General features: G+C 41.4%; 1 protein-coding gene across 9 annotated transcripts; it reads right to left on the bottom strand.

The window, feature by feature from the left end:
- Positions 1-279: 279 nt before the first annotated feature.
- LOC110522379 (ankyrin repeat and SOCS box protein 2) lies at positions 280-20,775 on the bottom strand. Of its 9 annotated transcripts, XR_016495626.1 has the most exons (12): positions 20,609-20,775; positions 20,239-20,510; positions 18,042-18,335; positions 16,614-16,683; positions 15,786-15,955; positions 13,048-13,203; positions 12,296-12,541; positions 11,016-11,187; positions 5,097-5,670; positions 4,686-4,936; positions 4,145-4,286; positions 280-2,560 (listed from the first exon to the last, which is right to left on the bottom strand). XR_016495626.1 is itself a non-coding variant. In XM_090233471.1 (11 exons), exons 4-11 carry the CDS (start codon positions 16,667-16,669, stop codon positions 2,409-2,411), a joined length of 1,668 nt encoding a protein of 555 aa, XP_090089597.1. In that variant the 5' UTR covers positions 16,670-16,683; positions 18,042-18,335; positions 20,239-20,510; positions 20,609-20,775; the 3' UTR covers positions 280-2,408. The 9 variants fall into 9 exon arrangements, 4 of the variants coding, with proteins under 4 accessions (XP_090089597.1, XP_021456411.2, XP_021456412.2 ...); XR_016495625.1 differs by lacking the exon at positions 16,614-16,683 and having other exon boundaries at positions 20,239-20,481; XM_090233471.1 differs by lacking the exon at positions 4,686-4,936.
- Between the last annotated feature and the right edge of the window lie 739 nt (positions 20,776-21,514).

Here is a 21,514-nt window from a genome sequence, read left to right as displayed (position 1 = left end):
CTCGTCACCCCTTTTCCCACCTGTTCCCTTTTTCCCTCTGATTAGTCCTCTATATCTCTCTCTGTTTTTGTTTCTGTCTTTGTCGGATTCTTGTTTGTGTTATTCATGCCTGAACCAGACTATCGTCATGTTTGCTGCAACCTTGTCCTGTCCTGTCGGAATCTGCCGGTCCATCTGAGCCTACGTTTGTTTTGTTATTAAAGAAGCTCTGTTTACGTTAATTCACTTTTGGGTCCTCATTCACGCACCGTAACACTTTGAATGACTGGAAAACCCATAGAAAATGGATATGATGTTTATTTATTTTTTTCACAGGCAAAATAGCACAAGATTGAATTGTCACCAAGTGAAGAAAAAAATATATCCAATTATTAGAAAAATGAGACCCTTACCTCAGAGATCATACAAAATACCACAAATATTGCAATGAAATCTATTTAATTGAATCAACACCAAATATCAAATTACGTCTACTGTTTCCCTCTCCTATTCTGAATCTTTACTGTGATGATGGTAATACAATTACTGTCAGGTAATGCTTTAAACATTTATGTTCAAACTCTCAACTTTGATAACTGTTCAAATCAAATATTTACAAAAACACAATGCTTATAAAGCAGCTTTCAAAACCTTAACAAAAAGCCATTCAGGTATCTATTTCTTATTTATCTTCCATTGAGAAATTGATTAGACCATTCATAATAAGAACAGTATAACACCTCAACTAACGCTAAACTAATGAAAAAAGCCTGCACTATAGCCAGGGTTCTATAATGCCCCAAAAGTACTGTACACTCAAACAAGCAAACAGGCAAATTTCCAAAGCTTGACAAAAACGAATTCACTCATTTGTATAGTTAATTAACAGCTCTCACAACTGAAACATATAAATAATTCATAGGTTATTTATGTGTAATTACCATTTTACTATGTATTTGCAAACACGTAGGAATTTAAATAAAAGTAAATACTACCACCTAGTAATGTCTACAAGTGTAAAATAAATGTTACCAACTTGGTAAGTCTACCTTAGTCTGATCTTAAAGTTTAATCGTAAACTCTAGCTGTACTGTATTGTACCGTATATCAGCGGTTCACAACCTTTTCTGTTCTGGGGACCACCAAATCATCTTCAAAAGAACTACCATTTGCGGAGTCACCGAATTCTTTTTAACTTAAAATATCTTAGCAGTCAAATTTAGAGTACATTTTATCAAAGAATGTAACAGATTACAGGACTATTATTACAGATGTATGTTTGTAAAGCTCTTACACTGGTGGGAATTGGCCTATATGGATAGCGCTAAATTGAAATTTGTTTTTTTACAGAAGAAAATGGAAAGCATATGCATAACCATGGTAGCAAATATAAGGGAACAGTTAGGAGATGGTGGGACAATTATTAGACTAAAGGTAAGGAGACAACAGTTCACCTGACAAGAGACTGAATCCAAACATTGCATTTTATGTGCATTTTACATTTGCCATACTTGTCGCAGCATTTGTTATTAACAAAATCTGAAAATACTCTGGATACATTCAGTAACGTGACAAGAATATTTGTGGAAAATTTGGGAGCAACACAAGACAAAAAAAATACAAGGGTTTAAGTGAGAGGTCAAACTGGTGTTTCCAAGTGGCCACACACCTCTCCAAAGTGTGCACAGTTCCTAAATCATTTCAATGCACTTTTATGACTCAAAGAAGAGCTCCTAGCTGTGCCGTTGAGCCCTGCAGCCCCTCCTTCTCACATTAACCCTGCAAACAAAAAACTTGTCGTTAGAATGTCCCCGGATCATCATGAAATGGACGCCTAAAGTGGTCAGGATGTTGTGTCATGGTCCCCTGGAGGTTTTGTTTGGTTCCCGGTTTGTCCCGGGACATCCCCAATTACGTTTTTTAGGTAATTCTTGGGCCGTTGTGTCAGCCTCCTGTCGTCCCCAAGGATGTTTTTAGGATGTTCTTGGGACATTGTGTCATGGTCCCCTGGAGGTTTTTGTCACTTGATGGTCCCAGGTGTCCCAAACAATTAGAAGTAAAGTAATGAAATGTAATCTATAGCATGTTACTGTACAGCCACTCGGTGTGTTTATCAGTGTCCAAATCTGTCATTTAAGGGGCAACACAATTTGCATTGTAAAAATTAATGTACAATTGCTTATAATACCATATACTATACTATACTATACTATCTATCCCCTATGGTATTATGTTTGGAAGAAAAATATAAAATAATAATAAAATAAATTGAGAACCACTTGCAGTACCTCATGTTGGTAAGCACTGCTCTATATTACTGCTCAAATATGAGTAAAAAGATTCACACCAAAACACTGATTATGTCAAGAGATTTTGTGCTGTAGTCCCTCATCATCTCTTACTTTGACTATAATGTCACAGACTATTATTCACAAAACATTTTCTTGGTTGCGCTCTTCGTGGTTGAGGTACTTGATTAGTCGTGGTGGGAGGGGCAGTTTTTTGATGCACCTCAGTCTGTGGATTCCAACCTGCTGGCGAATCTTCAGCCTGCACAGCTGCATCAGTGGACGTGAATGCCCTGGAAGACAATGGCAACAGATACAGTAATACTGTATGTGACGCTTGAATATAGAAAGTACATAACATGTGCACAAGTCATTCCAAATAAGTGGCTGTTTGGGCAGTGTCGAGTGTGCATGCATGAATTCCCCCTCATCACATCAGTAACCCCAGCAGCCAAGGGCATAACTTTGTGTTGAATATTGGGGGGGTTCAGAGTCAATGGATTCAGGGTTTGACACCCTTGTGGGGGGTTTGGGGGCATTCTACCCCCCCCCCCCCCCCCCAAAACAAAGAAAAAATAGCTGTGAAATGGTGCTTTCTGGTTCATTTTTAAGGGAAAATAAATACAAAACTTTTCTGATCATTTGGACAATCACAACTGAAATACCAATAATTTCTGTATTACTTTAAACTCTTGGTCTAACTAATATAATTCAGAAAGTCACCACCAAACATACATTTAAATATCATAACCCATTATTCTGTTTGTGTACAGTACAATAGTGCTATCCCCCCAGAATGTTGGCCTTCACATTTGCTTTTTGAACATTAATAAGGAGGATAGGCTTTCGATGCTGGCCAGAGTCTGAGAGACAGGCAGGGCAAGCTGCACTGAGAGAAACAGGCTTGCTTGAGCCTACTGCCTGAGGTTAAGATAATTATTTAAAGGTTGACAATACTTCCACCGTTTTTATTGAGCTCTCAAAATTAACCGTTACCAACTACCACTTGTGTTGAAAAGTAGCATTCACATGTGAGATGCGCATCACTTCACAATAGAAACTTTCCCCATTTGACAAAATATAATTTTCAATATAATTATTTTTCGTGCTTATAAATGTACCATAAAATTTGATTGTACTAATTTATTTGTTATAAGTTAGCTCACAGTTTTGAGGGTTTGCTAAGAAGAGAGAGAGAAAGAGACGTTTCTCTGTTCTCCTTACAAACCTTGCTCAACTTTTTTCCCCTCTGAGGACCTGGTCAAACCAAAAGCATAATTGGTGGCGGGGGAATCCAATCATAAAATGAAGAATTGAGAAGCCCTGTGTGCTGTAAAGCAACAGAAAGCCAGTAACCTGACACTTCACAGTGGGAAAATTATTTTGAATCAATCAAATTCATTATGGTATGTTATTGAGGTGTTAAATAGACCTGTCCATCCCCATACCACTCACACGTTTTTATTTAACTAGGCAAGTCAGCTAAGAACAAATTCTTATTTACAATGATGGCCTACACCAGCCAAACCCTCCCCTGTCCCGGACGATGCTGGGCCAATTGTGCACTGCCCTATGGGCCACCCGATCACAGCCAGTTATGTACAGCCCAGGATCAAACCCAGGTTTGTAGTGACACCTCTAGCACTGCGATACAGTGCCTTAGACCACAGTGCCACTCGGTGCCTTATGAGCCTGCCAGCAGCTGATAGCTAGACATTAGCTCTGGGATCCAGGTCATGGCACCACTGTAACAGGCTGGTATGAACCCTGCTTATTAGCCACGCATACAGTCCTCCTTTACCAAAATGCTACCTTATGTTGTGTAGTATGTGTAGGTGGGTCTGTGTGCATGTACAGTATGTGAACAAGACACTCACTTGCTTTCTCCTTGATGACTTCCCAGTCCGCCAAGCTATCTAGGTGCTCAGTAAGTCTGGAGCAGAGTTTCACATGGCCAACGTAATTCAAGAGTACATCTATGATGGGTCCTGCCCAGCGTGTAGAGATTACCTCACAGAACTAATGATGGAAACACAAAAAGCAATGATAGGCTATGGTATATTGTATTTTTTAGTCTCTACTTTACAAGAAGTGTCCCAAATACCTATGTGCTAACATGACAGCATAACAATTATAGGTGATTACAGTGTAGGTAAACATTATTACATAGTAAATCAAAAAATCATTCCTTACCACAGGACACTTCAATGAGTGATAGATCTGATCGTTTATTGACGATACATATTATGAAACAGAGTGCTCCTTTTTCTTTATTTCAACCCGGTGAAGTGTCCTGGGGTAAGGAATGTTTTTTGGGATTTTCAAGTCCCTCAGTCTAGGAACTGATTACCTTTTTTGTTCAAGCTGGGCTAAAGCGCGTTTGGATACACTTTCTTGCCATTGTTACATAGTACTTACAACTGTTGCCGACAGCATACCACCCTGCATCCCACTGCTGGCTTGCCTCTGAAGCAAAGCAGGGTGAGTCCTGGATGGGAGACCAGATGCTGCTGGAAGTGGTGTTGTAGGACCAGTAGGGGGCACTCTGGCCTCCGGTCTTAAGATCGAATCCCAGGGCAGTGAACGGGCCATTTCCCTGTTCAGAGTGCTGTCTTTCGGATGGGATGTTAAACGGGTGACCTGACTCTCTGTGGTCATTAAAAATCCCCCTTATTGCAAGAGTAGGGGTGTTAAAGCTGGTGTCCTGGCTAAATTTCAATTTTGGCCACCTAATAATCCCCCTCATTCTTAATTGGCATTATATTTAGAATGTATGTAAATATATTACACATATGCACATACTAAACATTTCATTGTTATTTTGTTTACCTGAACAGGTTCCCCAGTGTTTCTGAGTGTATTGGTATTGTAGCGCAAGTCATCCCTCTCAGAGGTCTCCTGATGTGGTGGGTGTGGACCACTGCCATAAGTGCAACTAAAACAGGAGAGGGCATCGCAGCCATTGTCCATCAGATACTTCAGCATGGACAGGTACTTCATACCGAATATGAGGGTGGCCGGGAACGAGGTGGGGTGAGTGGGTACGTAGGCGTTGACATTGGCACCGTGCTCCACCAGCAAAGTGACCAATTCGATACTACCCTGCCTCAATGCTACCAGTAGCGGGTTGAAGGTGTCCAGGTTTGGGATGGCGCCGGCATCTAGAAGCATGGTGGCTGCGTCCACATTGCCATTGGCGATGGCGAAGTAGAGAGTCGTGCTACGATGGTCCTCGTACATCATGGAGCGGTCATCTGACAGCATGGCATTGACGTCATAGCCGGCCTCAATCAGGATCTCCACAACTGCGTCCCTGTTGCACTCGGCAGCCAGGTGGAGGGGACTGACTCCACTGCGATTCACTCTGTACTTGCTGGTGACTTTGATCAGCAATGACACGATACTGAAATAAAAAACCACACAGAGGAAATTAGGGGGTGCCCAGAGTGGAAGATTAGTATTAGGGTTAAAGCATTCCCTTAAAACATTCATAAAGTTTTCATGTTTTCAGAAATCACAGTTAGAGTAACCAGGGAGAATACCCTCCCTGGTTACTACACTTCTGATTGCAGGAATCCTCCAACCGGAATCCGAGGAATCCAAGTCTCCACATTAAATACTGTGAACACAAGGCATACAGTACACATTCTATTCCGAAAAATAACATATCTTCACAGCTTTGTTGTGGTGTGTCTAGAATATGTGTCACAGTTCTGACTAAACATAGCATTTTGCATTGTGTACTTTACTAACTGAAAGATTACCGTAGCATTTTCATTGGTTGAGAGTCCCTTTCTAACTTCTGTTCCTTTCAGTTTAGGTGCGGAGGTGCATGTGAGATGTAAGTCAGTGGAGTTGGAAACAGAAACTAGGGGGTAGAGTACAGCGGCGATCGGTGCCGTTTAATATAACAATATTCTTTTTTTTATGAGCATGGCCTTATTTCAATTACAGCATACTGGGTGACTGTCATTCATATTCCATTCAACCAGCTCAATGCAATATCGATAGGTTTAGGCTACTATGGGATACTCACATTTTCCTTATGCCCATCATGAGGTTGCTACAACCTAGCCTATGAAAGAATGTTTATAACGTAGGTGAACGGGTCAAGATAAATTTTAGTAATCAAGGTGACAGACATTGACACATTCAATACCGCCTTTCACATTCTTGTCTCCATCTAGCTGATCTAAGGTGTAATCATTAGTTTAACAGTTGCAACAAGAGTTTCTATTGGACAATTCAGGTATGTTTATCCCAATTTCTAAAAGTGGCAGTAATATAGCCTCTCTTGAAAAAGCCAAACCTTAACCTGGAAAATGTAAAAACCTATCAGCCTATATCGAATCTCCCATTACTCTAAAAACAAAATGTAAAATCTGTTACGCAGCAACTCACTGCCTTCCTGAAGACAAATCATGTATACGAAATGCTTCAGTCTTGTTTTAGATCCCATCATAGCACCGTGAATGCACTTGTGAAGGTGGTAATTGACCTTTTAAGGGCATCAGACCATGTTCATGCCTGGTTTAGAACTTATCTATCAGAAAGATATCAGTTAGTCTCTGTGGATCGTTTGTCCTTTGACAAATCAGTTGTAAGTTTTGCCGTTCCTCAAGGTTCTGTTTTAGGACCACTATTGTTTTCACTATATATTTTTCCTCTTGGTGATGTCATTCGAAAACACAATGCTGTACTCATCAATTAAATTGCCTACCCAGAAAGCTTGTGTTTCTGACATTAGGAAGTGGATGATGGCAAAGGTTTTACTTTTAAACTAAGACAAAACAGAGGTGCTAGTTCTAGATCCCAAGAAACAAAGAGATCTGCTGTTAGATCTGAAAATTAATCTTGATGGTTGTACAGTTGTCTCAAATAAAACTGTGAAGGAAGGCTTTATTCTGGACCCATATCTCTGTTTTGACAAATTATCAAGAATATTTCAAGGACAGCTTTTTTCATATTCTTAACATTGTAAAATCAGAAACTTTTTGTCCCAGAACATTTCAGGAAAGCTAATCGATGCTTTTGTCACTTCTAGATTAGACTTCTGCAATGCTTTGCTCTCCGGTGACCCGGATAAAGCACTAAATATACTTCAGTTAGTGCTAAACACAGCTGCTAGAATCCTGCCTAGAACCACATGTTTTTTAAAAATCATATTACTCCAGTGCTAGCCTCTCTACATTGGCTTCCTGTTAAGGCTAGGGCCGACTTCAAGGTTTGTTGCTAACCTAAAACAAAGCATTACATGGGCTAGCTCCTACATATCTCTCCGATTTGGTCCTGCCATACATATAATTTCTAATCAAACAGCTGGAGGCAGGGCTTTCTCCAATAGAGCTCAATTTTAATGGAAAAATTCTGCCTATCCATGTGAGAGACGTAGACATGGTCTCAACCTTTAAGTCATTACTGAAGACTCATCTCTTCAGTAGGTCCTATGATTGAGTGTAGTCTGGCCCAGGGGTGCGAAGGTGAACGGCAAGGTTCCTCTCTAGGTTTCTTCCTAGGTTCCTGCCTTTCTAGGGAGTTTTTCCTAGCCACCGTGCTTCTACATCTGCATTGCTTGCTGCTTGGGGTTTTAGGCTGGTTTTCAGTATAACACTTTGTGACTTCTGCTGATGTAAAAAGGGATTTATAAATACATTTGATTGTGTAACGCATTGGATCGGTTGTAACGCATTGGATCGGAGGACCAATGCGCAGCAGTGGTGAATACACAAAACACAGAACAGAAAATAAACTCACGGATGAAAACAGGCTACCTAAGTATGGTTCTCAATCAGGGTGTGGACTCCGGCCGCAAAACCTGAACCTATAGGGGAGGGTCTGGGTGGGCGTCTGTCCGCGGTGGCGGCTCTGGCGCTGGACGTGGACCCCACACCACCATAGTCTTTGTCCGCCTCTTATCCCGCATCCGTGGCCTCCTTAGAGCGGCGACCCTTGCCGCCGACCTCGGACTGGGGACCCTAGCAACAGGTCCGGAATGGAAGGGAGATTCCGGCAGCACCGGACAGGAGGGAGACTCCGGCAGCTCCGGAGTGAAGGGCGATTCCGGCAGCGCCGGAGTGACGGGCAATTCCGGCATCACCGGAGTAACGAACGGCTCTGGCAGCTCCTGACTGACAGGCGGCTCTGGCAGCTCCTGACTGACCGGTGGCTCTGGCAGCTCCTGACCGGTGGCTCTGGCAGCTTCTGACTGACCGGCGGCTCTGGCAGCTCCTGACTGACCGGTGGCTCTGGCAGCTCCTGACTGGCGGGCGGCTCTGGCAGCTCAGGACAGACGGGCGACTCTGGCAGCTCAGGACAGACGGGCGATTCTGGCAGCTCAGGACAGACGGGCGACTCTGGCAGCTCAGGACAGACGGGCGACTCTGGCAGCTCAGGACAGACAGGAGACTCTAGAAAGCTCTGGACAGGCGGGAGACTCTGGAAAGCTCTGGACAGACGGGAGCACCTGTAGGGAGGAGACAGAGAGCCAGCCTGGTGCGGGGGGCTGCCACCGGAGGCCTGGTGTGTGGAGGAGGCACCGGATAGACCGGACCGTAAAGGCGCACTGGAGGTCTCGAGCACCAAGCCTGCACAACCCTACCTGGCTGGATGCTCCCCGTAGCCAGGCCAGTGCCGCGAGGTGGAATAGACCACACTGGGCTGTGCTGGCGAACCGGGGACACCATGTGCAGGGCTGGTGCCATGTACCCCGGCCCGAAGAGACGCACTGGAGACCAGATGCCAGATGTCCACTCTAGCCTGGCCGATACGAGGCGCTGCTATGTAACGCACCGGGCTATGCCTGCGCACCGGGGACACCGTGTGCCTCACGGCAGAACATGGTGCCTGCCCGGTCCACCTCTCTCCACGGTAAGCACGGGGAGTTGGCTCAGGTCTCCTACCTGACTTAGCCACCGTGCTTCTACATCTGCATTGCTTGCTGCTTGGGGTTTTAGGCTGGTTTTCAGTATAACACTTTGTGACTTCTGCTGATGTAAAAAGGGATTTATAAATACATTTGATTGTGTAACGGTTGTCTTCCTCCGACGACGAGGAGGAGTAGTAGGAAGGATCGGAGGACCAATGCGCAGCAGTGGTGAATACACAAAACACAGAACATTATCATTAGATTTGTTTTAAGATTAAGGATACACTGTGCAACTTTCATAGGGTCTGGATGCCTTATATGGAATAATGTATTGTATTGAAAACATGCCCACATCAGGGGAGATTTAGGCAATCCTAAGCTAACCCTAGCTAACCCTAGCTGCTGGGCTGCTCAGTCCTTACTTTTGTCACTCTGGGCTTGGCCTAACACACCTGAAGCTGTTAATGAATATTTCACTAAGATCCTAAAGCTGAGTGGGGTGTGTTGGGTTGGGGCGCTACAGGGTCGTGCACCCCTAGAGGCAGGATGACACAGCTATATTGTGTGCAAGTAAAAGGAGCTCTACAGTACTATTAGGCTTATGATATGAATTATGTAGAGGGTGTACTGTTTCTGTGTGTTGATGTGTGTTTGGAAGTTGTGTTGGGGAGAGAGTTGAGTTATTGACGAGACTGGTGGGGGTCCCGTGTGCAGTTAGCTCTGGCTGGCTGGGCCGTCTGGCTGACATTTGATATAGAGGATGTCTTAAAGACAATCTTTGTACTTTATCTGTAAGAGTTGTTCATTTGTTGGGCTTTTGGATAAAGGTGCAACACAACATTGATTAATGAATTATCATGGATCTAGTTCAGTCTTATCAATCACTTAAACATTTAATAATATCTTCCCTAATGACTGTGGGCATTTTTGCTTATTTTTGTTGTTCTAAATAGAGATGGCTAAAAGGGCCATTGTGTAGAAATGCAGGAAATGTGTTTTAGATGCCTGAAAAAATGGGAGGACACCCAAACTCCCTCCCAAGTTCTGTCTCCTTCTGCAATGGCACTGCTGAGTGATTTAAAAGGTCTGTTCTGTGCAGATGGTCAGGGGCTGGAACATAGTTATAATAACTTGTACACTGCAAATTGACTGCAAGTAAGCACAAACAGATAACATTTTACAATAATGTTATCATTTCAAAGCTTGATTACATCGAGACACCATTATGTATCTCTATTGAGTTTACAATGTTTTTAGTCCAACAACGAATCTAATAACAAATAAATAACATCGCTCGCTATTTTAAGCTAATTTGAGTTCAAATGGCGCTTCTGGGAAGTACACCCAGTTTCCTGAAACGAGTCACATTTGAGCAATTATATTTACTTTTGAAATGTAAGTATATTTAACACTCAAGTAGTTTTTACTCAAGTAGTTTTTTACCTTGTGACTTTCACTTTTACTTGAGGCCTTTTCTATTAAGGTATCTTTACTATTACTCAAGTATGGTGACTGGATACTTTTTCCACCACTGCTTATGTAAACAAATCCAAACAGCTGTGCTGCTGGGCAGGTCGGTCTCACTGTCTGTGTGTTCTGGATAGACCTCAAACAACGCCAATGTTTATCCCGTGTTAGTGGGCATTGTAGAAATCAAAAGCCAACCTTCATGTATGTCATGGAGAACTCTTGTACACAAAACTCTGTTTTGGATGATACTGACTTTATGACTGGAATAAATGTTTCTGACTAGTTGTGATGCTACATATGCTGTTTTCGACAAGAGAAGTTAGTTCTAGAGTTCAGTTCTGCTTTAAGGGTGCTGTGCATTGATATTTGTAGTATTCCCATGTGTCAAGGTATTGTAAGCTAATTGCAGGTACCCATCAGCTCCTCGTTGGGCAGCAATATGTAGTGGCAGAAGTCCTTTATTGCCCGCTTTGTTGGCATCAGCATCCTGAGAAAGAAGAAGCTCCACAATGTCCTCATGGCCATTCTTAGCCGCTTCATACAGAGCGGTGGCCCCATCACTTGCCTCACTGTTGATATCAGCACCTAGAACATATTCAGTGCAACTGACAGTTAGAAAAGTCAACAAACGTTCCATAGTAAGAGCTACATGACAGTTGTATGTGATCTGCGCCCTTTGGCCGATCTTCAAGGCATTCCTAGTCGATCACCAAACATGTTTGTAAAAACCCCAATGATAAAGGCTGTGATAAAGACTTGCGCTCCCTTTCTTTCTTGCTGTCGGCGGTACAGTAGGTGTACTTGATTTAGACGCCCTGCGCACCGGATAAGCAAAGTGCTCCCATTATTAGCAGCTTGTCATGTCTCTTTTAATATCAAGGAATATTGAACTTTCTCTGGTCATAGGAATAACATGAAATTGTGCATGAGGAGAATGCGGTGCGACTCCAGTTTTGACATCTGGTAGAAGATGGTGTTCCCTCTCTCTGGTCAGTATCACCAGAAAAAAGGAAGGAGAGGGCAGGGACCGTGAGAGGTGGACTCTCTGCTGCTCTCTCCCTCCCTCCGTTGAAACTAATGCTGTGTTCAAAACAACTGGGAATTGGGAAATCTCTGACTTCCGTCTTCAGTGCGTTCAAGACATCTGGGATATCGGGAAAAAACGAGATCCGACTGTGAAAAGTCATTTTGAACGGTCATCCAACTCAGAATTCCAAGTCGGAAACTTTCTAGACCTCTGATTACTGTTGTTTTTTTCCGAGTTCCCAGTTGTCTTGAAAGCACCATTACCATCAGAAGCAGATACCATCAGTCCAGTAAAATAAAAAATGTACTTATTTTAAAATTATTTCAATTCATGCTCAGCTGTGCCTCGTAAGTGCTACACCAACTGATCTATTTAGTAATCAAAGCTCGAGTTTTGAAATATAATGTGGTCTGAGAAGAACAATATTGGCAGGCCAGGCATGTTGTAGCTAATATGCTGTGAACATGTATTAGGCCTACTCCACAAACCTCAATCTTACAGAATAATTGTTTATATTAGGTTAATGTTACATTTTTTAAGTAATTAAAAAACATCTGAGTGGTAACTCTATGCTTGCTTATTGACTGCGAAAGTAATCTTGACTCAGAAAAGGTTGGTGACCGCTGGCCTACAGAGTTCACCCATTTTTCCAGGGGAAAGACATACCGTGTTTAATGAGAAATCGAAGTGTTTCCTCGTGTCCACTCTGGGCTGCAGTAAATAGGGGCGCGATACCGTACATGTTGGTTGGGCTGAGCTTCGCCCCGGCCTGGACCAAGATCTCACAGATCTCCACGTTGTTGCGGCTCACAGCCTCCTGGAGAGCTGTACAGCCCTGAATGCAGTGTTTGTTCACCACAGCACCGTGATTCAGAAGCATGACCACAATCTCAGCATTACCACTTTCACAAGCTGTGGAATACAGTCAAAGATGAAGTTAAATAGAAGAAATCCCAGACTTTGTTAGTCATGGAAGACAGTGTTTCCTAAACACGGGTTTGGGGGTATTCCCAGTGTATGCAAGACAGCTTAGAATGGTATTGGAAGAGACGTTCTGTAATGGCAGATTTTGAGTGTAGCTGTATTTCTCATATCAAGACATCCCTGCCCCCCCCATATACCTTTCCCTTCTCATGAAGTGTGCACTTGTTCACTTGTATTCCCCACCAATCCTAAATCATTAGATCGGTGTAAGCTTGGGCTGGAGGAATTCTTGTACCAGTCATTTTCTTTCAAATCCATGAAGGGCAAGTTTTTCATTCAGTTTTTTCTCACTGAGTGCTGATCTTTCTGCCCAACACTTAATTTTAGTATCAGTCAAGTAGCCTATGACTTAGTACGCTTAAAATAAAAGGATAATTACAAACAGATAGGCATATAATCTAGGTCTTAGTAGGTCTCTATGGCAAATGTGTTACCTTTGTAGAGTGGGGTCTCTCTGTCCTTGTTGGCGAGGTCTGGGTCAGCCCCCTTCTCCAGAAGCATCTCTACACAGGCCACCTTTTCCCTGTACACCGCCAAGATGAGAGCAGTCTGGCCTTTCAGGTCACACTTGTTAATCATACTAGGTTGAGCTTGAAGGGTGAAAAAAAGAACACCTGAGATAACAATGAGACTAGGCTATACTTTATTTTATATTGTATTTTAGTCTGCTACTTAGCTGGGTTTTAATTGGTAAAATGGTCAAATACTTGTTAATTATGTGGGAAAAGGGGTGTTCCATTTGGTATGGACTGCTATTGTGCTCAATTGTTCGATTCTTTGACGTGAGCCGAGTAAATTGCCTTCAAGCCACTGATGCAGACCTTTGGAACATCTATATATTAAAGTCTAATAAATCTATGTAATATAGCCTACACCATCACAACAAATCCATTATTTATTTTAGACAGATCTAAAGAAACATGAGATGATGAAAATGTTGTCTATACCAGAAGAAAAGAATAGCGTACTCTGAGTTGTCGTTATGTTAGGTCCTGATCTGGCTATGCCATATGGCTGTGGGGTACACTAGTTCATTTAGCAGACAAGATTTGCTTAGAATTCCGTGGCATTGTTTCATATTATTTTATAGTATTAGTATTAGTATTATTATTAAGAATACAATTGAACATAGCTGAATAAAATAGAAAGGATATTTTCTCCATATTTTCTCTCCAACAATTTGAGGGAGTGCACACATGCATCTATTCTGTGTTGAGCGCTTAACAAAGAAACAGGTGCTCCTACAGTGTATGCTTCATTTAGAGTTATTTATGTAACTTTAGTTGTGACACAAACGTTGGGCTATACGTTTTGAGTTTTAATACATTCTAAGGCTGCATGATGAGACGAATGACTATTTGAAAAAAGTTGCATGAAAGGCATCAGCTCTGCTTTGTTTTTTTTGTGCACACTTCATCAGTCCCTCATTCACAATTTGACAAGCACTTGATAATGCCATCCCCTTTGTGTGGCCGTAATGCCCCCTAAAAAAAGCTGTGCCTTTTGCGGCCAGTGGCCATTGTGCCCTTGGGCTGAATCTAATAATTATAAGTCCCTTTTCCCAGCTACATGCTCCAAAGCATCTCTCACTGAAATGGCTCTCCATCATGTGATCAGGTCTTTCTCAAAGGCTACAAGTGAAGACAGACACACCAGGGACTCAACTGCATGCGCCCTTACCCAATTCCGAGGCGCATATTGAAGATATTGGAAAAACTGTCCACATTTACTTTTTGTCAGCCAACAAGATGAGTAGGCCTAACGAACAGCAAAAAATAACTAGCCCATGTCAATCTTCTATCCCCCATAGTAAAAAAGACGACTTATCTATTCTGTGCAATAAATAAATATTTCAAACATAGTCTGGGACAGTTGTAGAATGGAATAGATCCCAAATGAATGCAACTATCATCCCAAAAACTTTTAAGCAATGAGGCTGACACAACAGATCAGAACGTTGAGCTTAAAAATGTCGATAATCTATTAAACTATTTCTTCACATTATAAGCGCAACATTACGCACATGGCAGTAGGCTATAAGCGGAAATGTTCCATTAGTTAGAAAACACCATTATCGAAAGTGACTGCAAATGTGATTATGCATGTAATGCTTTTATTATGAAGGTGCATTTTTATGGTGAAAATTATCTTCCCAAAACTTGAAACTCACGTGCTGTGTATTGTATGCCAGTTAGGATTTACACCTGTTGGAAAGTGGATTAATGTGCTTAATTTTAAGAAGTTATTTTAAACATCAAAACATTTAGGCCTGTGGCCTAGAATGCACGAGGTGTGTGACCTTGATTTGAAAAAGTCGCAAAAACAATTCATGCGTTTCTTGCCTTACTGAACACAAGCTGGGCACCATTCACAAGTGATAATATATCATTCACATGTGATAGGATAATATGGTCTATTCTTGATTTATTATTGTCTTTACATATACTAAAATGTATTTTTTATTTAGAATGGACCATTATCATGCTCCTGTCAAAACAGGGATAGAGGGAAAAATACATGTCATCTGTATGCACTTAGAGAATAAAGGACGCTTTTACTGTGGTTCATGTTCATGCCAGTCAGGTAGGCTATACTCCTGTTGTAAAGAGAAGCAATGTACTTAATGTTAGGAATGTTGCAAATTAAATATAGTAAGCCTACCCTATAGAAAGCAGAGTGATGGCCTCCACTTTTTAATAGAGGCCAACACTCTATTTTCTCACGCAATTGCATCGCCTATAGGAATGTTGCAAAACATAAGCTCATGGGATCTCATGAAATGTTTGATTACATTTGCAATGATGTGAGAGTGACTAGAGGGACAATAGAGTGCTGAGTACCAGACAGTTAGCAAGTTTGGTAGGCTACTAATGACCATCAGCAGCATCAGCGCTTGGAGAAGCCTAATTTCCGTAACTAAACTGTCTTGTGGAATTTGACTGCCATCATGACTCGTGACCGCCAGTGTGGCAGTATTAAGGTCACCGTAACAGCCCTAGTTACCACTACAAACTTTCTCTGTAAATATCAGATCAACTAGCTGAAATAGGATTGTAAAATAAAAGTGTTACCAAAAAGGACAACAACAATGATCCCCAAAATTACTGTACTAATGTTAAACATTAACCTATCGCTATACATGTTCATACATGGAGTTTTGAATTGCACTTACCCCCAAGAAGAACCCTGACACACTGGTCTTGGCCATAATATGCAGCCTCGTGCAGCGGGATCCATCCATACTTGTCAGGCCACAGTATGTTATTCGCATTGTTTTTAGCCATAGCTTGAACCGTAGTCACATCACCATTCAGGACTGCTTGCACAATAGTGTCCTGTTCCCTAATAGGCAAACATACCCATCATCATCCACTTGTTTTTTTTCTCTAGCCCACATGTACAATACAAGACATTAAGCGGAAATCCAGATCATTCTCAAACTCAGTAACTCTGTCAGTGATTATTTTTTTAATTAGGTAACTTTGAGTTATGGATAGTGGATTAAAACAAAACTCACTCATCCTTAGTTAGGGTTTATGGTGTTGGAAAAACATTGATTACCTTAAAAGGGGAATTCCACCACTTTATCTCAAGCACAATAGTACTGTCTACATTTGTGGAAATGGCGCTGTGGTTAAAAGATTAGATAAAATAGTGCAATTTGATGATGTCATCAAAACTAAAAACGTGATTTGTGATTTGTAAACACTACTAGAATGTTGGTGACAAGGTGAGCAGGAAAAGGCCCTTCCATGGCTAGAAACTTGTTGCAGATTTAGAAAATCATTGTTGTGCACTATTATTCAGTTGTATTTGTCATTTTCTTATCTTGAAAAGTGAAAGTGGTGGAATTTCCCTTTAAGAAGATCATTCCCAGCAGGTTTGTATCCTATGAGGTGGAAAAATAACATACAAACATCATTACATATCCTAGTGTTCATATCTTGGCATGAAGGGAAGATGCGTTGCTAAGATACCCTTTGTGAACGAAGACACTTACTCCTCTGTCTCCAGCACATACTGAATGGAGCCGTCGCCTCTGTGCATTGCCAGCATGCGCTTTCCATTGCCTGTGACAAAATGAGTCACCACAACGTCGTCACATTTCCTTATTTTTTCACATTTCCTTCTCCTGCTACAATAACAGTGAGATATACTCAGTTGACAGTCACAGTTGACTGCTGCAAATGTGTATGTAAAATGAACTAAGCTAATACAGTGGGACCCTAAGCTCATTGGATATTGTGTTTCTTCAAAGTGAAATGTTTGATTCTCATTGCTGACATGCTTACTATGAGAAGCTCTGTATCAATCACTACAGTACACACATCTAAAATACCTGTCTTCAATTCTAGTTCATATCGCCACTATAATGTTCCTCTGAAAGCTTTTCTGAGGGGTAGGCTTGAGACTGTTTCAAGGCATTAAAAAGTTAGTTTAATATTTTAAAAAAACTTATACCATGCTACAGGTTTTTGCGACAAACTATCGCTAGGAGATGCTAGAGCAACGTGTTGCACAAGCACACGCAATGCTGCAATTGTCCTGCCAATACTGTAACATGACCTTAGTTAAACCTTATGAACCCTGCAATCTTGCATCCAACTCAGCACAGAGACTTGTTTTCATCAGTGTTGCTATTTTTCAACCTTGGTGACATGTGAACTTCAGACCATGCTATTTGGATGTATTCCCAAAAAGCAGGTTGGGTAAGGGATCAGTATCACGAGATTTGATGGGACAGGTGTTTGGCACGTGGCCCACTGGAATCAATCAGACCAGCCTGTAAACGAGGTGTTGTATGTCAACAAACGATACTCTAGGCGTCTCGGTTTTCCAGCTAGCAGTAAGCGGGTAAATAGTTTAGTCAAGTTAGCTAAGCAGACGTAAACACCTCACAAGTCAAGTCATTTGTTTGAGAAAACAGTCACTCTCATGCATATCTGCAACCTAGACATGATATCGAATGGCAAAACCCACAATAAACGTAAGGTTACATGATTCGGAAAACATTTGCATTGATGGAGTCTGTATAGTTACGCATATGACTGACTAGAGCAACATAATAATCAGAGAACATTTTCCTTGACTGGCAACATTTTTTATTACGTTGTCCTTGTGCCATGTAGTAACTTGATAAGTAACAAGAACTTCGCTACACTCGCAATAACATCTGCTAACAATGTGAATGTGACCAACACAATTTGATTTGATTTGGAACTACTTTGTAGTGACCAGATAATTACTGCTGGACACTGTAACTACAGATATGTTATGTGATATGGACAGTTATAGTGCAGCATGCCATTATGCCATGAAATTGGAATTGTATGTAACTATCCATAGCCCACAACTTAATATAAATGGTGGCCCAAAACCAAAAGTGGATAATGAAAAAGAATGAAGGCTCTTTTCAGCTGGCACATACGCGTCAGTTGGGTTGGCAGTAGGCTGCCTATGTCTTGGTTCCTGCCTCGGTGGGTTTGGCCTGGTTGGGGATGGATTTGACCTATACTGGACTGTTCTTCTGCCTAGAGCTGTTGGGGTATTGCTGGCTTCACTGGGTGAAGTGGCATTGTGGGCATCACTGAGGCTGCGTTCGATAGCCAGCAGAATCAGCTCGTTATCTGACAGGTTGTTGTAGAGACTGTAGTCATCAAACCCCAGTTTGTGGCCCGGCGTGGAACCAGGGATAGATATGCTGGCAACTGCCATGTTGGATCTGGAGAGAAAAAGAGAGGATACAGTGTATCACTTATGTATGATGCATTATGTCCACCATGTTGGATCTTGAGAGACCCATTCCTAATCAATATACACCAGGGGTGGCCAAGCCTGATCCGGGTGGGTGCTGTAACATCTTCCGTCTAGAGACCATGATTAAAGGGATATTTCACCCAAATTACAAAATGACATATTGGTCTTGATTGTTCAGCTAAATTAATTTACTTTAAGATGATTTGGACTTGACGTGCGAAAATGTTATTGTCGGGGATATTGACTCGCATTGGTCTTGTTCCAGAAATGCAAAAAACGGATAACGTGTAGACATTGCCCATGTCTTTAAAAAAAGTTACAAAGTATCACTGTATTACCGTGTCCATACTGCTTACAGTGTAGGAAAATCAAATGTAATTGGGGTGAGATTTCCCTTTAATTTGGACTGGAACACACTACATCATCCCCCTAAGTCCAGTGTAGGACATATATTACATAGGGTGGTTCCCAATACCAATTTCTGCTGAAGGGGTTTTGACCTTTTCACTACTTTCCAAAAATCTAAAAGCATTGGATTGATGAAGGCATGGTCTAGGGAGTTTCCACCATATTTATTTCCCACTAGGCTTTTCCTTTCAAATCAGTGAAAGGAAGTGAACAAGTGCACACTTTGGTAGAAAGGAGAGATAATTGGGACGTACTGTAGCCAGAGACTATGGGATTGATTCAATTGAACCTACAATGTGGCATTTATGAAGCAGTCCCACTGTCATCCAATTCTAGAATGGTTTTGAGTAAAGTAAAGGAACATATGTGCAAGTGGGCTTGTCAATTAAGGTGAACTCCCTCCTAAGATACTAGGAAAAACTTTTATTGAATTAGTTTGTTTAGGTTGGGTGAGGCTGGGATTATGTTAAGATTGGATATTGAAATTATGCTCCCCTTTCAAACAGTCTTCACATTTCACATTCAAATCATTAAAGTGAGTTGGAACCGGGTTGGAACCGGTTCAGGGAACAGAACCGAAAACCGTTTTTTTGTTGTTGTGTGGAATAGAATCAGAACCACAAACGAAAGTGATCTAAACTGTTCCCGAAAATAATCGTTATTTTAAAAGTATGGAAACCGGTTAAAATCATTATTTTACATTATAGGCATTTCTTTCCTGTCCAACAAAAAAAACACGACAAAGCGCCTATGCAAAGCCCTCACTCTGTCACTCAGAAACTTATTCCAGTGTCTGATTGCCTGCCACCTAAAAATCTTTGCCAGTGTCTGTGTGTAGGCAATCTGCCCTCCCCCTCAGAAGACTAGGTTAGTGGCCTACTGACGTTATAAGCGTGATTCAGAAATTAGGGAGATAGATTTTTCATTAGAAAATAATGGATTCAACTTTGAAATACTCCTTAAGGATACAATAGTTGTCACATTATCACAATTTTTTAACTAGAAAAAAGTAAGACGTGTGTTTATTTTAATTATTGTGCTGCACTGCACACTAGCTAGCTGTTCCAACGTTAAGCCAACTTTCTGATGGTCTAAGACATCAAAAGTTCCTTCATATAAGCCGCTCCTCAGTAGATATAATTCCGTGAGCATAATTCAGATGATACAAGTCATAACAACAAGATGCCCACCACTTCAAACCAAGCCTCCTCCACCCTCTCTCACTCTCTTTCAGTTGCATCTAGCACCCTACACTCATCTGTCCAATGCCTTTAAAAAGCTTGCCTGATCCATAGCAAGCTGCTCTATCCTCAGTGATTGGTGGAGTAATTTAATGTTGAGCTAAATGTAAAAACAAATCTATCTCAGAGGTTTAAAAAGGAACAGAAAGGTCCATGTAGGATTTTTTTACACAACAACAAAAGTTGCCAAATAACAATGTAAATAAAAATATGTCTTACCTTTCTTACAAGCTCTTACAGTTTTCCAAAGGCAAAAAGAGTGTCAAAGTTTCGCTCTCCGGTTAAACTCCCCCACTAAGACTTCTCCACTCCTCTGTCAGTAGATGTAGACAGGGCTTCCAATCCAACCATCTGGAATATTTCTGGGAGCTTCACATGATATCCATAGGGTAGTGGGCCAACTTTTCCTCTCCCACCTTCATGGCTCAGAATACTCCTGAGAGGCAGCTGGCCTAGATAGCACTGAACAACAAAACAAATAGCTGGAACTCCTGGGAGTAACCGCGAGGAATCCCAAAACATGGTGAGTATCTTACTAATCAGAAAATGTGTTAATCATACAATATGTGTGTATATTACAATGACTTACTGTGTTCAATGGAAACTGTGAGTTGTCCCAAGTACAGTGTTCAGGCTTGTAATCCTCCTGTGCTAGGTCAGACTCTTGTTGTGTCTGTGTCAGGTTTGGTTGTGGCGAGTTGGTGTGCCTTGTTCCTTGTGTTGAGAGGTCTGGTATTGTGTTGTGTTACAATCAATGTAATGGAAAGAGGTGTTTATTGCAGATGCCTGTTTCTTATTTTTAGACAAACAAATCCATGGAAAAAGGGTCAAGTTTATTGACAAGGTTGACTTCTTCCCATTTTGTTGGCAGGTCAAGCTGCGTCATGTGTTTGTTTCATTTTGATCCGAGGGCACTTTGCATTTATTTTCGTATGAGGGCAAGGTCATAGATACCCCACAAGCTGTATTCCAGAATACCAGCCACTACAGTTACAGTCGTGTCATCAGTCTTTTAATACCACATTGAGTGTAGAGCTTAGGGGTTAAGTCAATACTGACCTCTATACTAAGGTTAGGGGTTATTTCAGTTCTCGCCTAAGAAATTATTGTAATGAAGAACAAAGGCTGTTCACAATTTCTAGTTTTACCTACTGTATTCAAGTGGAAATATAAGTGTGAAAACGTGCATGCCTATTCTGAACATTATTTTGTAAATTACATCAAAATAGAAAACAACTAACTTGTCAGTTGCTGTTTACTTGAGTAAATGTACCTCTCCAATTAGATCTTGGATTAAAAGTTAACTTAATGTAAAGTGACAAAACAAATCTTACATATACATTAATTCAACATTGTTATGTCTGTAACCAACATTTGCTAAAGCAATAATCCTGTCACACTGTTTAGATGGACAGTCTCAGAGTTTCTTCTTTGTCTACTATAACAATACTTTTGACCAGAAGCAAGTCACACAATTTTTCTTCAGGCTAGCAGT

This window comes from Oncorhynchus mykiss, chromosome 4 (genome assembly GCF_057628025.1).
Source record: "Oncorhynchus mykiss isolate SJ-2025 chromosome 4, ASM5762802v1, whole genome shotgun sequence".
NCBI lineage: Eukaryota > Metazoa > Chordata > Actinopteri > Salmoniformes > Salmonidae > Oncorhynchus > Oncorhynchus mykiss.
Note: the sequence above shows the minus strand (reverse complement) of the source record. Positions and strands in the feature narration are given on the sequence as shown.